Source organism: Ruditapes philippinarum, unplaced genomic scaffold, assembly GCF_026571515.1.
Source record: "Ruditapes philippinarum isolate M1 unplaced genomic scaffold, ASM2657151v2 ctg370_1_1_1_1, whole genome shotgun sequence".
NCBI lineage: Eukaryota > Metazoa > Mollusca > Bivalvia > Venerida > Veneridae > Ruditapes > Ruditapes philippinarum.
This window is the reverse complement of record NW_026852008.1, coordinates 352,950-367,104: the sequence shown is the minus strand read 5'-3', so window position 1 is coordinate 367,104 and position 14,155 is coordinate 352,950. Positions and strand designations below refer to the sequence as shown.

Sequence of the window (14,155 nt, the reverse complement as noted above, 5' to 3'; positions counted from 1 at the left end):
TGCTTACACACAAATGATTTTGAAATGTAAGCATTATGTAAAAATAAGAAAATTCTAAACATAAATTGACAAGTTAAGTATAAATAATGTTTTGATGAACCTTAAAAATGCATGAAAAATACTGTTTTGTGTAAGTTTCAAGTCACATTGACAATGCAGAAATCATATGGTGACCTCAGGTGCACCTTTAAGGCTTTATGCACTACCTTAAGTAAAAGCAGACACCTAAGTAGAATAGCAATCTTTTCATTAGCAATCTAAATAGCTTCCTCACATTTAAAAAGAACGGAATAATGTAAAAAATCAATTATATGAATCTAGTCTTTTTATCTTTTTCTCCTTTTAAACATATCTATGATTTAAAAAAATAAAATGCTAATGAGAAGAATTTAACTCTCTGTACACTGGCAGCACTATATACTTACAAGTGCCAAAGTGTAGACCCAGGCAAGCTTGAACATGTTTTCAGTTCTATGCATGCAAGTGCATAAATTTAGCATTATGATCTTGTACAGATAAAATCCCTTAAACTTACAGTAAGAACACCGTGTACATTATGAAGAATACACTACAATTATATCTTAAACTTACGATAGTATCATTGTCACGAGCTGTAACCCTGAAGATGGACTGGTCAGGCCTGGCTAGAGTGCTTTCAATCAGGTCCTCAATGGCATACAAGTTGGTGATTTCTGGAGGGAATCTATTGCGATCTACGTTTAATGTCATCTTACCACTGATCCTATTAGATGGTGTACCAAGGTCATAGGCAGCAATATCAAACTGCAAAAGGGTTAAAAAAACGTTTGTATTTTCCTATAGATATCAATACAAAATAATTATTTGCAGGTTGCATATCTACATGTAAAAGGATATGTTACAATTATTACAAAATGACTTTTTTCTGGGTATTTTTTTTAAACAGAACAAAATTTGACAAGTTACAAATGACAATTTTAGAAATTTAGCTTGTTACCCAACAGATAGGCTTACCTGATATACTTCCTGGGTAAGTCCAAGTTGGCTGACAAGTAAGTAAATTTCACCAGTGCTTGCTCTCACACCAAAAAGATTGGTTGATGTAACCACTTCGTAATTCACAGTTCTGTGTGGAACCTGTGTAAAAATTATTAACATTTATACATTTTCAAAACATTTTCAAGACAAGCGAAAAATTCTTGAGATTAAATTTTGTTGCTCTTTTTACACCTGAATATTTTAATTTATTCTGAACTTTAAGTATCCATGTTGAAGACTTTCAATTTAACTATCAGTCACAATCTTTTCTTCCTTTCTTTATTATAAAAAAATAAAATCTGTCAAATTTAACATCAAGGACATGTAGCTAATTATTTGGTGAGACTTTCAATAAGTAAGAATTAGTTTCCTGAACAGTCAAAATCAAATTCATTGTTCAAAAATGTGATGTGACAGTTTACCTTGCTATCCCCATCAGTGGCAGAGATAGAAAAGAATGGTGTATTTGGGTTGAGAGTTTCACTTATTCTATATTCATACTCATCAGTGGTACCTGAAAATAGAAATTTCCTTTTTCATATCATGTCGTACAAGCAGGCACCAGTGTAGAACCACAAACCTTCAGTAAGCTAGCAGAATAGCTTCCCTGATGGAAGGAACTCAAAGTCCCTGGTGGCTTTGAACCCCGAGCCATAAGAAGCAAGTGTTTCAAAGTCTATGATCTAAACCACTTGATCATAGAGGCCTATATGATTCTCTCTATATCTATATACTTAACTGCAAAGCTTTGATTCTCTCTAAGAAACAAATAAGTCCAATATAACCTTTTTATTTTTTTTATCTTAGCAATTTCTCTTCCTTAAAAACATTTGAATTAAAATAATCAATATAAATATCATATATATATCATACATGATTTTGGAAAATTAAACAGATATTCATTTTTTAATATGATAACATTCCAACAGAGTGGACAAATAATAATTCCTCTTAAAATTACAATAAAATTTGTGATTTTATATTGAACTTACACGAGTCTTGTCATTTATCATAAAAATAAATGTTAGCAATAAGTAAATTTACCAATTTTTGTATTAGTCCATACAGGTCCGACCAAATTTCGGTTGACATTTACTGTTACCACAGTAGTTGATGTGCAGGCTGACGGACCCCTATCACTAACAGTAACTCTAATTGGGTATGTTAGATCATCATCAGAATAAAGACTTGATTGTGTTCTAAGTTCACCAGTTGCTGAATTTATACTGAATAGAGCACCAATGTTGTTTTCATTTATCAAGTTGAAATTGTGTTGACCGAATATAAGTGTCTGAAAATTCGAAATGAAAATATACTTCATAATGTAATAACTCAAAGTTAAAAACAATGTTAAAATACATTTGTACTGTCAAAACTCTTTTATATTTAATATAAGAATTAAAAGAAAATAAACATACAAACAATGTCTTAATCAATTAATTGATTTAAATAAACTCGAGCAAGAAATACATTGTATCTCTAGATGTTGATACTATTCATGCTAGAAATTAGCAAAGGCTAGACCTACATTTTAATCTAGAACTACATTTTGATGAAAGCTATACATAAAGCTGATAAAATCTCATCCTTCATTTGATGAAAACTTGGCCTGCATTGGATAAAAGCTAGTCCTACATGTGATAATATCTAGACCCATATTTGATAAAATCTAGACCTACATTTGATAAAATCTAGACCTACATTTGATAAAATCTAGACCAACATTTGATAAAATCTAGACCTACATTTGATAAAATCTACACCTATATTTGATGAAAGTTAAACCTACATTTGATAAAAGCTAGACCTTCATTTGATCAAATCCAGACCTACATTTGATCAAATCAAGACCAACATTTGATAAAAGATAAACCAACCATAAAATATCAATATTCAATGTATACAAAAAATATTCAATATGGAGAACCAGCAAATAATACAGTCTATTGCATTACCTCTGGATCTGAATCTACAACGAAATCAGACAAGGTTATAAGGGTTTGTGGTGTTTGACTCTCGTCTATTGGTGCTAGTGCCGGCACATTCTGGAAAGTTGGACATTGGTTGTTCCTGATGACAGTTATCTCAATTCTTGCTTGTTGGCTCACTTGACCATCAGTGTTACCATTGTTATCTACAGCTACTGCATTCAACTATAATAAAATTGTTTTGATTTTCTCAGGTCTTGCTCTTATGAAATACAGTTGTAAAACAAACAAAAATTAATATAGGCTCAATTTGGATACAAATTTTTCTTTTATCAAAAACACATGAATACAACCAGTGGAGCAATAAAAAGTATTCTGATTTTCTGTTGCATCAACACTTTCAAGCTAAAGACATAAACATATAAAACTGTGAAATATAAATGAACACATAACTTCTCATTCTTTTTGAAAAAAAAAATCTGATGAAATATATTACCACATAAACATTTGTTTTATCTCCATATAAGGCTTGTCTAACAGTTACTGTTCCATCGGAGTTCAAATCGAAGTAATCTTCACCTAATGCTGTTCCTGTGCTTCTAAAAATGAACTGATTCCATGGAGCCTGAAATATTCAAATATTTCAAATAAGTTCAAATATACATCATTTGAACAATAAAGTCAATTACAATGTACTTCCATGTAATATTTTGAGAATTTGGAGAATTATGAGAATAAATGTATATTATAGAGACTTTAAATCTTGAAGCCTCAAATGGGTTTCATCAATCCTCCTCAGTATCTTTAAAATCTGATTCTACAACAGAGTCTTATTATACTAAACACTTTCAAGTATTATCATAATAAAAATATATGTTTATATTATTTATTTATCCAATTCATTACACCTTACAAGTAAAATCATTATTTCATGACCTGCTTTCTGTACAAAATAATACCAATACTCTACCTTGTCGTCATCATCTTTGCCTGTTATCGTGTTGACAAGAGAGTTAACACTTAAATCTTCTTGAATCTCCCATTGATATAATGCTTGGTCAATCTCTGGTGCAAATAGATTTCTTGCTATACGTACAGTTAGATATTCATGATCAGATTTTGGAATGGGACCACCATCTGTAGCACTGACAAGTACCTACAAACATTATATAATATTAAACATTTTACAAAACTCTCTGTTAATGGTTGACTAGCATATTCAAGAAATAGAGAGTGAGTGAAATATGTTTATTTATAGTCACCACAGTGACGAGTGATTCAATTAAAAATTATTTTTTTTATTTATCTTTTAACAGTATATTGCAACAGATAAAGAAATATTTTCTATTCTAAATGCACAAAGTATAAAGCATCATTCCACAAAGCCACAGTTTTAGGCACCTTATCTCAAGTTTGTTGATAGATTTTACTGAAATCCATTAGATTCATTTTTTTTTTATTTTGTTACTTTGTGACAGGTGAGCTAAAAAACAACTTTAAATCTTCAAGTACACATTTAATATGTTCCCATTACAAACATTTTTTTAAAATGTCTGCTGTAATTAAAGTATTTACAATATATAGCATACAGTTTTTTAGTTTTTACATTAAAAAATAAAAAGATAATTACATTGTATGTTAACTGTGGATGATCAGCAAGAGCAGGTCTGATGGATATTCTTCCAGATATTGGATCTATCACAAAGAAAGATCCTGTAACTTCATTGATGCTGTATGTGATGTTGTTGAATGGATTCTGAAAAAACATTTATAAGAAAAACACATTTATAATCATTACATCTTGGCAATTATGTATCAAAAAATATTTAAATATTAATGTCTTTGTAGTACTCGTTTTAGTTTTTTTGTTGTCTTTTTATATGGTGCTACAATCAAAATTATTTAGTGAATCAGCGTACATTTGAATTATATTTTGCTGTGTTAGAAAAAGATCAATTCTATAAGACTCATCTTGTTTGTTAAATACTTGAATATACATATGTATGTATACTTTTTTGGAATAGGAAATGATTAAACTAAACAAAATGTAAGCTTTGGTATATTATCTAGAACTGACCACAGTGTCTGCATCTGTAGCAAAAGCATCAATAACGCTTGCTCCGGAAGCGGCATCTTCTCGCAGATTTGCAACAGCTGGTAAATTTTGGAAAACAGGAGGAAATTCATTGCGTGTGATTATCAAGCGAGCAGTTTGAGGTAGTGATGTCCTTGGTGGATTACCTCCATCAGTGGCAGTGACAAAGATCTGTGTCCAAAATACATCAGAATACATACAGTAAGTAATATATATATACATTTTATACAATATTTACTTTTTTCTAATTTATTCAATTTAGTAGGAAGTTCAGGTTTTTAAAGTTTCATAATTTATATGTTTGAGATAACTTATTTTCACTATAGTAACCTAAAACAACTTTTTTTGGTTTTAGTAAAAGTTTCTACAATAGATTAAAAATAATATAAAACATAACAAAAATACTCACAGTGTATTCATCTAATTGGTTACATGGTGGGGTGTAAAGAGCAGATTTAGCATAAATTTCACCATTGTTTTCAATACGGAAACAATCAGACACTGCTGTCTCAGACGATGAGTCAATATCAAAACGTTGAACATTGTTTGGTGGCTGAAAATTTCAATACATAACACTTTATTCTTTCCCTTTTTGTTATTAATTTTTGCTCAATAATTGATTTGTTGGAATAAAAGAAAAAAATAATTATCTGATGGAGTATCTTATCTTGAATAAAAGTTAATACAGTTGTTAATAAAAGAAAAAATTTCTTTTGTCTATAACTAGTGAATTTTTCCTTTTTTTACAATATTTTTTTGCAATTTTCTTATTTTCATTTAAATGCAACTAACAAGTATTTCTTGTAGTTGATCTATATTTTTTGTAGTAAATGTGCATACAACAGTTTATATTCAACGAGTAATTGAAACAGAACATGTGTTAATAAAGTCTAAAATCATTAAATGAATCATCACATATGGTTTAACCAAAATAAAAATGTTATCAAACATCAAACATACCAGATCACGGTCAATAGCTTCCATAGTGAAAATTGCCTGTTTAATATCAAATGTCTCTAGCACATTCTTTGACACAGCTTGTGTAATGGTTGGGGTCTCAAAGTTAGACTGAACAACAAGTTCTAAAATTGACATATTCGATTTTCGGGGATTGCCACCATCAGAAACTGTTACATACAACTGTACAAGGAAAGAAAATAATTAGTAAAGATATTCAACTTTTCAAGTCACTTACAAAAATATAGAATAAAAAAACAGGTAATACAATTGCAGTATCTTAATGAAGAATCAATAGAAGAAATAGTGTGAAAATGTGACAGCTGAAAAATCCTCAACATTTATGGAAAAAAAGCATTGAATATTTCCTCTTTAGTAATAACTGTGTTACTTAATTAATTCTGAATAAAGTTTAAATTAAGTTTAAATAATTTTTACCTAACCATTAACAATTGCACTTAAATTAACGAAAAAATCATATGAATTAAGACTAATGTTTATTATACATGTATATATTATTTAAAACAATAATATATTACCCCAAGTCCAGATGATGAGGTGAGTGCTGGGAGAGACCTTGCCAGGCTGATGACACCTGTCACAGAATTGATATCAAATGCTCCTGATTTACTCCAAATAGAATAAGTCAATGTTCCAAATGGTGTATTCTGGAAGTAAACAGTATTAAATATTAATTATTAATCATACAACTTACATTATAATAGGTCAAATCTACAAAATTTGTCTATAAAATACTTAAGGGCAAAGTGCAACTAAATGGAAATAAAATTCCCTTAGAAAAAAGATACATTCAATATTCAAATATATTCAACCAAAATGATGTGAGGTATATGGATGGTAGAGGTATATTAAACATAAAAGATGTGATGTACATCCAATATTTCCTAACACATTTTTGCAATGAAATCCAAAAGTTTCCACAATAGATAATAAATAGTTAGTGATAGTATATAAAGACACATGTATACAATTCAATAGATTATGTGATACTTACTGAAGGATCTTGGTCTGTAGCATCAACATCGAAAATATCAGCATTCTGTACGAGGTTAGATGTTATCTCCCGTGTTGCTGGCAGGTTAACAAACACAGGGGAGTGGTTATTACGTATGACGGTGTAGGTACATGTTAATGATGTCAGTGAAGGTTTATTATCTCCATCAGCCAAACTTATACTGAACTGAAATAACAAGAAAATCAGGTTAATGTAGAAACAACAAAGTAAATGATGTACAGTAGTTGTCCACAAATCGCCTCCGAGGTCAATGTTATCCATAATAAGATAACTTATATTAATAATTGTGGAAATGATACAAACATATCTTTACCTACCATAATAATGATTTGAAACGGATATATGCAGTGTTTAAAATAAAAAAAAAAAGCATTCACATAGGTTTTAACAAGAAATGAATATATCAAACATCTAATACCTCATATGTATCTGTTCCACTTCCAACCAGTGATCTCTTAAGGAAAATTTCACCATTCCTAGTTATATCGAAATAATCTAAAGCACCTGGTGTTGATTCAGCTAAAGTATAATGTACTTCACCATATATCTGAAACAAGAAAAACAATTGTTTGATATCCATGTATATGTGTGTTAAAGGGGCGGGGGTGGATATATACTCAGACATAGGACCATGTTGACTTTATAACCTGCATAACAAGTTCTCATCTGCATTATTTAAGGCAAGGACAATAAGCTGGGAAGATACCACTGATTTTCTGTTAACACATTAAATAGAACATTTTATAGCTCTGCAAGGCTTTAATCTTCATTTGAAAATATAACAGCAAATGAGTTATACATCAAATTTACTAATCTATTTTTATTTCATCAATTGTGATTGTTTATACCTAAAAGTAAAGGATCAGTAATTCAGCAATTGTATTTTTACATAACAATCACAACTAGTATTTGACAGCAGTACACATCCATACTCTACTACAAACTTTAAAATTTTCACAAGTAACTTTAAATCTCTAAGTAAATAATAGACTTTTCCAAATATAAAACAAGGTAAGTTCATGACAAAAATTCAAAAAAGGAAACATTCACAACAAAAATTCTGACAGGAAAACTGTTATAACACATACATCATTATCATTATCTATGGTTGTAATTGTTTCTAGAATATTTCCTGCCGGTCTTGTCTCCAACAGTTGTTGTCCACATGATGTTGATATGAATTCTGGATTGTTCAGATTGAAATTGATGGACAATTTAAACACAGCAATATCACACAACTGAGGCACCCCTTGGTCGCAAGCTTCGATTTGGATCTGTAAGAGGTACAGTTATTTATAGATATTACCTTGTGCTGTTGTTTCAGTACAATAATATTTCATATATAAAAAAAAGAAAAAAATACAAACAAAGAGATTGTTAAGCACACAACAAAATACAAAGAATGAAAACAACTTGAATATTTTGATTTTTTTTCCACTTATTTTGATTTAATTTATTGAATTCATATAAACACTGAACAAGTTGTTCCAACAAATGACAGACAATTGACTGAATTGTAATGTTTAACAGGTAACAAAAAAGCAGCATCTATATTCAATATTGTAAAATGTGAATGTCGCAATCCAAAATAATGTTACACTGATATCCCATTTCAGTACAAAGTCTCCAATATCAAAAAAGCAGTTTCAACCTCAAAAGTTTGTTGTTTTATTTTTTGTTTTTGAATCTTTGGACTGATATGGAGGAAGAAGACCCTATAAGCTAATGCAAGCTTTCTATAAGGCACAGATTCCTTGTAAACATAACCAGGCTCTTTAAACATGTTTACTCAAAAGCATAATAACATGAATGATTTCAACCATCCATGACTTTAATCGATCAAAAAACGATAGAGATACTAAAGATTTATAATCATAAATCGGAGCTACTTTACAATGGATAAGGTCTTTCTACGCTAGATAAAACTACAAATTCACCAGGGTTATAGCATTGACATAACACTGCACTTACATTGTATAGAGATTGGATGTTTCCAGTAAGTCTAGCATTAAGACTCAAAGCACCAGTATTAGGGTTCACACTGAAAATAGTCCTGTATGAATCTAGAAGTCCAACAATGTTGTATGTCACTGTTCTAAATGGTGCCTGGAAGCAAAAATTAAACATACAATATTTTCCTGTCTTAATTTTTACATATTTTTATAAACAAACGTCTGAAATTCATCATCAACAAGCAATTATCATAGTATTGCAAGCAATCCATAAGTCCCCTACCGGTTAGAACCCCAGCAACATTTTGATGGACCATTGGCCATTCAATTTTACCAGTGGATGAATGACATGAATGAACTTAAATCTTTTGAGTTCTAAGTTTGTCTATATCACAGTAATGTGTTAAGTTTCCCTGCCTAGTAAGGAAATTATGTTTAGACAACCTTGTCATATAATTATGATGTGGGATTTTAAAGTAAATCCTATAAGGAATGAAGAAGTTGGAGTGAAAAATACCAATTTCTCGAAAAAAAATCTAAGTTCAAGGGGGGATAATTCTGGAAATAGTCTTGCTAGAGTATTTAACCTTCTCAAAAATGTTGAGTGATAATAAGAAACATATATATGAAGTTTGAAGTAGATACATTAGGAAATAAAGAAGTTATTTAAAAAAGACAACATTTTTTTTTCATAAAAATTCTAAGTTCAAGGGAGGTAATAGTGATAATTTTTGTGCTAGAGTTGTAAACCTTGTCACATATGATGTGGTTGATGGCCAGAAACTTATATTTAAAGTTTGAAGTAAACACCTTAAGAATTAAAGAACTTATAGTGAAAAAGCTGAAAAATTTAAATCAGAAATCTTGAAATTCAGGCTATTTGTTGCCATAGCAACCAGAATTTTCAACATAGGAAGAAAAGAAAAAGATGTGCATAATCTCTAGTCTACCATCTACCCATATTTCAAGTTTCATAAAAATATTTTCAGTACTTTTTGAGTTATCACTGGATCCAGTTTATGTGTTAAATTTGCCATATTTTCAGACTATTTGTTGCCATAGCAACCAGAATTTTCAACATAGGAAGAAAAAAAAAGACGTGCATAATCTCCATACTGCCATCTATCCATATATCAAGTTTCATAAAAATATTTTCAGTACTTTTTGCGTTATCGCGGGATCCAGTTTTGTGGACGGACGGACTGACGGACGTACCAAAATTTGATGTTTATGAGGCAAATGAGCTCATAAACACCACCTGGACCAACGTCCATAAGCAAAATAAGCTCATAAAAACAAAAAATAGCTCTTAATTTTAAATTTTATGAGTTTATGTTCTTTATTTAACTACGGAATGAAGCTCATAATAATCAAATGTTGGCTCGGACTGACAGACAGACTGACAGACGGACGGACAGACGGACGGAGGGTAAACCTAAAGTCCCCTCCGGTTAAACCGGTAGGGGACTTAAAACAAAATTTAGCATAACTTGTTATAATATCTTTCGCAAAACTAAATTATAACAAGGTTGTAAGCAAAAACTATGTTTTAGACTTTATTTGAAAATACAACAAATATATTAGATTGCCATTTTCTGATATTTTACATGAAAAATATAAATGATTTATAGTTTTTGGAATGTCTATACGTCCCTAAGAGGGGTTACATACTTTTAGGAGAAAAATAGATAAAAGTTACAAATTTTGATAAACTTTAAGCATATACCCAATCAGCAGAATCTCGATCAGCTGCATTAATAGCATTGGATATGAGAACACCCTGGGTGTTAAAAGCTATTGTCTCCTCGTATGTTTCTGTGTTTTGGAACTGAGGAGCGAAGTAGTTTCTCCATACAGTTATTGTTACAGTTGCTGTATCTTCAAGACTTGGATTTCCACCATCACCGGCTACAACTCTAAACTATAAATACATTTAAGAAATGTTAATGAAACATACCTTTCTCAATGCAATTATATTAAAGAAAGACACAAAAATACACAATTTTCATACAAAATTTATTCAATTTACTAAAAAACTATCTTTTTTTATAATACACGTATTTCAATTCATTGTAAAACAATTTTTTTTTATAATACATGTATTTCAATTCATTGTAAAACAATTAAGTGGATACATGCACTTTACAAATATTTACAAATCATGCAAAACAACTTCTTACTACTGTACTAACATTTAAGATTCTTAACAATTCTGTCTCAACTTTTTCATTACTTATTGTTTCATAAAAATTGACTAACAATTAACTAGCAATATAAGATCTAAAATTGCTAGGAAATGTTAAAATAAAATTAAATTAAATTAAGGCAAATTCCTTACACTATATAAGAGATGAAAAGTTTAAAGTAATTACCCTGTATGGGGTAGTGTCTGCACCATCCATGTAAAGATTATTATCTACATAAATGATTCCATTGTTGTCAACATCAAAGTATCTAGTATCTACCTCTCCTACAATATTCTCGAGTCTGTATGTTGTTGTCCTATACTGTGCCTGAGACAAAATATTGTAATCTTTTATTATATATATAATTATAAATTGCGTTTTAACTTTCAAATCACAACCAAAATAGATTGAACTTTATTTGATTTAGAAGCTTTACTGGTGGGGAAAGACTAAATAAATGAAATTTACATGCCTAAATTTAGATTACAAGATAGCTAATTTGTCACCAAATATCCTCATCACTAAAGCTCAGTCTCACAATAGTGAATAAATACTTAAAATCCCACAATTCATGATGACTAAATGATCAATACTCATATTTTCAATTCCTATCTGGGCCTGAACCTCTGCATGTGACCTTGACCTTGGCAAAAATGAACCTTAAACCACTATGTGTCACAACATTTAACATTTGTGTCATGTTTTTATCAGTCCTTCTATTTATGCCGAAATTTCACTATGGACAACTGTTTAACCCTGACCTCCAAGTGTGAACTTGACCTTTGATCTAGAGACCTGAATCATGTGTGGAACAATTTATTCCATGATTGTATTCAGATAATGTAATACTAAGATCCCTCCATGCATTTAGAAAAAACTAGACACAGTCTGGGCTTTACCCAAATGCCTGAATGCTAAGGATGATCCCATTATAAGTCCTGTTTAAATAAGGTGTATAAAAAAGTTCACACAGATCCCTGGTGCTGATTATATACAATATGGTATTAAATAAAGCAATTTTTTCTAATAATTTGAAGAACAAAACTACAAAATGTACAAGCATATTTAGAAAGCTCAACTTACAAGTCTGTCACCATCATTGGCTCTAACTGTAAGAACTTGGTTGCCATTTGCCTCTGTTTCTGGGATGGAAGCATCATACTCATTCTGTGTGAACTGGGGAGACTCAAGGTTACGATTCACACTCAATGTGACAGTAGCGGACACTCTACATGTTGGATCAATTGGATTCGTCACCATAAGAACAGCCTGTTCATAAACACATTTATCACAATATATAATATATAACATTTCAGGGTAATAAAAAGTTGATATTACCTGGTAAGTACATGTTTTATTGTGCTTGATAAATAAAAACAATACAACTGTACATGATTAAAAAAAAAAAGAGTTATTGAGAAAAAACTTTCAGCCGTCTTCATCTTCATAGTTTACTGTTGTTCACAATAGAGGCAATGAATGACAAGAAAAAAGAATAATTAATACAGACCCTGTATATTGTTTCCGTGGCAACATCAAGATTAGTTCTAGTCCTGATTATGGCTTGTGTGTTGGATGTTTGATTAAGTTCGAAAAACTGAATGGCATCAGCATCACCCATCATGGATATAGCTATTACATTGTAAGGTGCTCTCTACAAAATATAAAAAATAACAATGTTTTTATCAACTTTTTATCAAAAAAAAACTATCAAATCTTCTATCATAAGGAGCTAAAACAAATTTGAACAAATGGACTCAAAAACCGCTGGGCTTTGATAGATCTTGATTGCTCATCTGAGAGCTAATATTAGAATAAGCTCAGAATATTTCCGCAATGCAGAAGTAGGTCAACAGGTTACATATAAAGTTAACAAAGGTCGAGTTTGATACCAAGTCAAAACTGTAAGGATTGAATAAAGTTATCTTAATGATAATGAGGGACAGTCGTTAAGTTGTCTATAAACACCTTGTTTTCTTATATGACACCAGCACTAGTTAATTACAAATGTACAAGGAAGTAGTTTGTTCAAATATTTTTTAACTTAAATCTGTCATAATAATCATGCTATAATAGAATATAAATCAAATTAACTTAGTTTAGCTTTACAAATTTGATTACCTTAGCAAGTTAGATTAACTTAGAAAGTTAACATTTCAGCTTCTAGTATTACAACAGAATGAATTAATATTAATGAAGTTTTATACTCACAGTATCAAGATCAGAAACAGATATTTGCACATTAACTTGTGTACCAGTTCCAGCATTTTCTGGTATTACACCTCTTAATCCCCCTACTGGAACATCAAATGTTGGACAGAATTCGTTGCGATTGATATTGATAATAACATTAGCTTGGGCAATTGAAGAACGTGAAGGGATTCCATTGTCCACAGCTACTAATGTTACCTAAAAATTAGACATACATGCATCATTATTATCCACCAGTATTATTATTTCGTGATTTTTTTTGGGTTTCACCAATACAGTAAAGGTAACATGGCCGCTTTCCAGTTTTACTGGTGGTGGGAGACCTCAGGTGCCATTCCGTGCATTATTTAAGGCACGAACAGTCATCTGAGTAAAATCCCTGACATTCAGGAAGATAGCTGGATAGCTTTAGCCAAGGTCCCTGTAAGGATTCCAACCCACAGCATTGACGGGATAGTGGTTTGAAGTCAACTTTAACCATTCGCCATGGATGCCCTACATCATAAACTTAACTGGTATTGAAAATAATACTACAGAATGAATAAATAAAGTAAAAAAAAACTTTTATTCAGACTGGGTTATAAAATAAATACATAACGTTACAGTATCTTTATTTTGTAAGTAGGCTACTGTTGTTAAATGAAGAAATATACCTTTGCAGACACAGTCATACATCAACAATGTAGAGGTAATTTTGATTTCAGAAACTTGCCAGCTTACTTCCCTGTGTATGTATGTTTTGGGTTAATTTCAAAGTACCTTTCATTGTCAGG

The 14,155-nt window shown here is 30.7% G+C and overlaps 1 protein-coding gene across 1 annotated transcript in view; it reads right to left on the bottom strand.

Moving 5' to 3' along the window:
- LOC132746264 (uncharacterized) overlaps nt 1-14,155 on the bottom strand; it is a 118,730-nt gene that overhangs the window by 55,249 nt on the left and 49,326 nt on the right. Inside the window, exons 63-83 of the mRNA XM_060735367.1 lie at nt 13,383-13,580; nt 12,682-12,825; nt 12,255-12,440; nt 11,358-11,498; nt 10,712-10,906; nt 9,005-9,139; nt 8,122-8,307; nt 7,452-7,580; nt 7,013-7,198; nt 6,537-6,665; nt 6,001-6,180; nt 5,450-5,593; nt 5,023-5,211; nt 4,576-4,701; nt 3,916-4,101; nt 3,442-3,570; nt 2,973-3,170; nt 2,062-2,308; nt 1,440-1,531; nt 994-1,116; nt 592-783 (exon numbers count right to left, since the gene is read on the bottom strand). Coding sequence (XP_060591350.1) covers nt 592-783; nt 994-1,116; nt 1,440-1,531; nt 2,062-2,308; nt 2,973-3,170; nt 3,442-3,570; nt 3,916-4,101; nt 4,576-4,701; nt 5,023-5,211; nt 5,450-5,593; nt 6,001-6,180; nt 6,537-6,665; nt 7,013-7,198; nt 7,452-7,580; nt 8,122-8,307; nt 9,005-9,139; nt 10,712-10,906; nt 11,358-11,498; nt 12,255-12,440; nt 12,682-12,825; nt 13,383-13,580 — 3,435 coding nt within the window. The remainder of the gene's footprint in view (nt 1-591; nt 784-993; nt 1,117-1,439; nt 1,532-2,061; nt 2,309-2,972; nt 3,171-3,441; nt 3,571-3,915; nt 4,102-4,575; nt 4,702-5,022; nt 5,212-5,449; nt 5,594-6,000; nt 6,181-6,536; nt 6,666-7,012; nt 7,199-7,451; nt 7,581-8,121; nt 8,308-9,004; nt 9,140-10,711; nt 10,907-11,357; nt 11,499-12,254; nt 12,441-12,681; nt 12,826-13,382; nt 13,581-14,155) is intronic.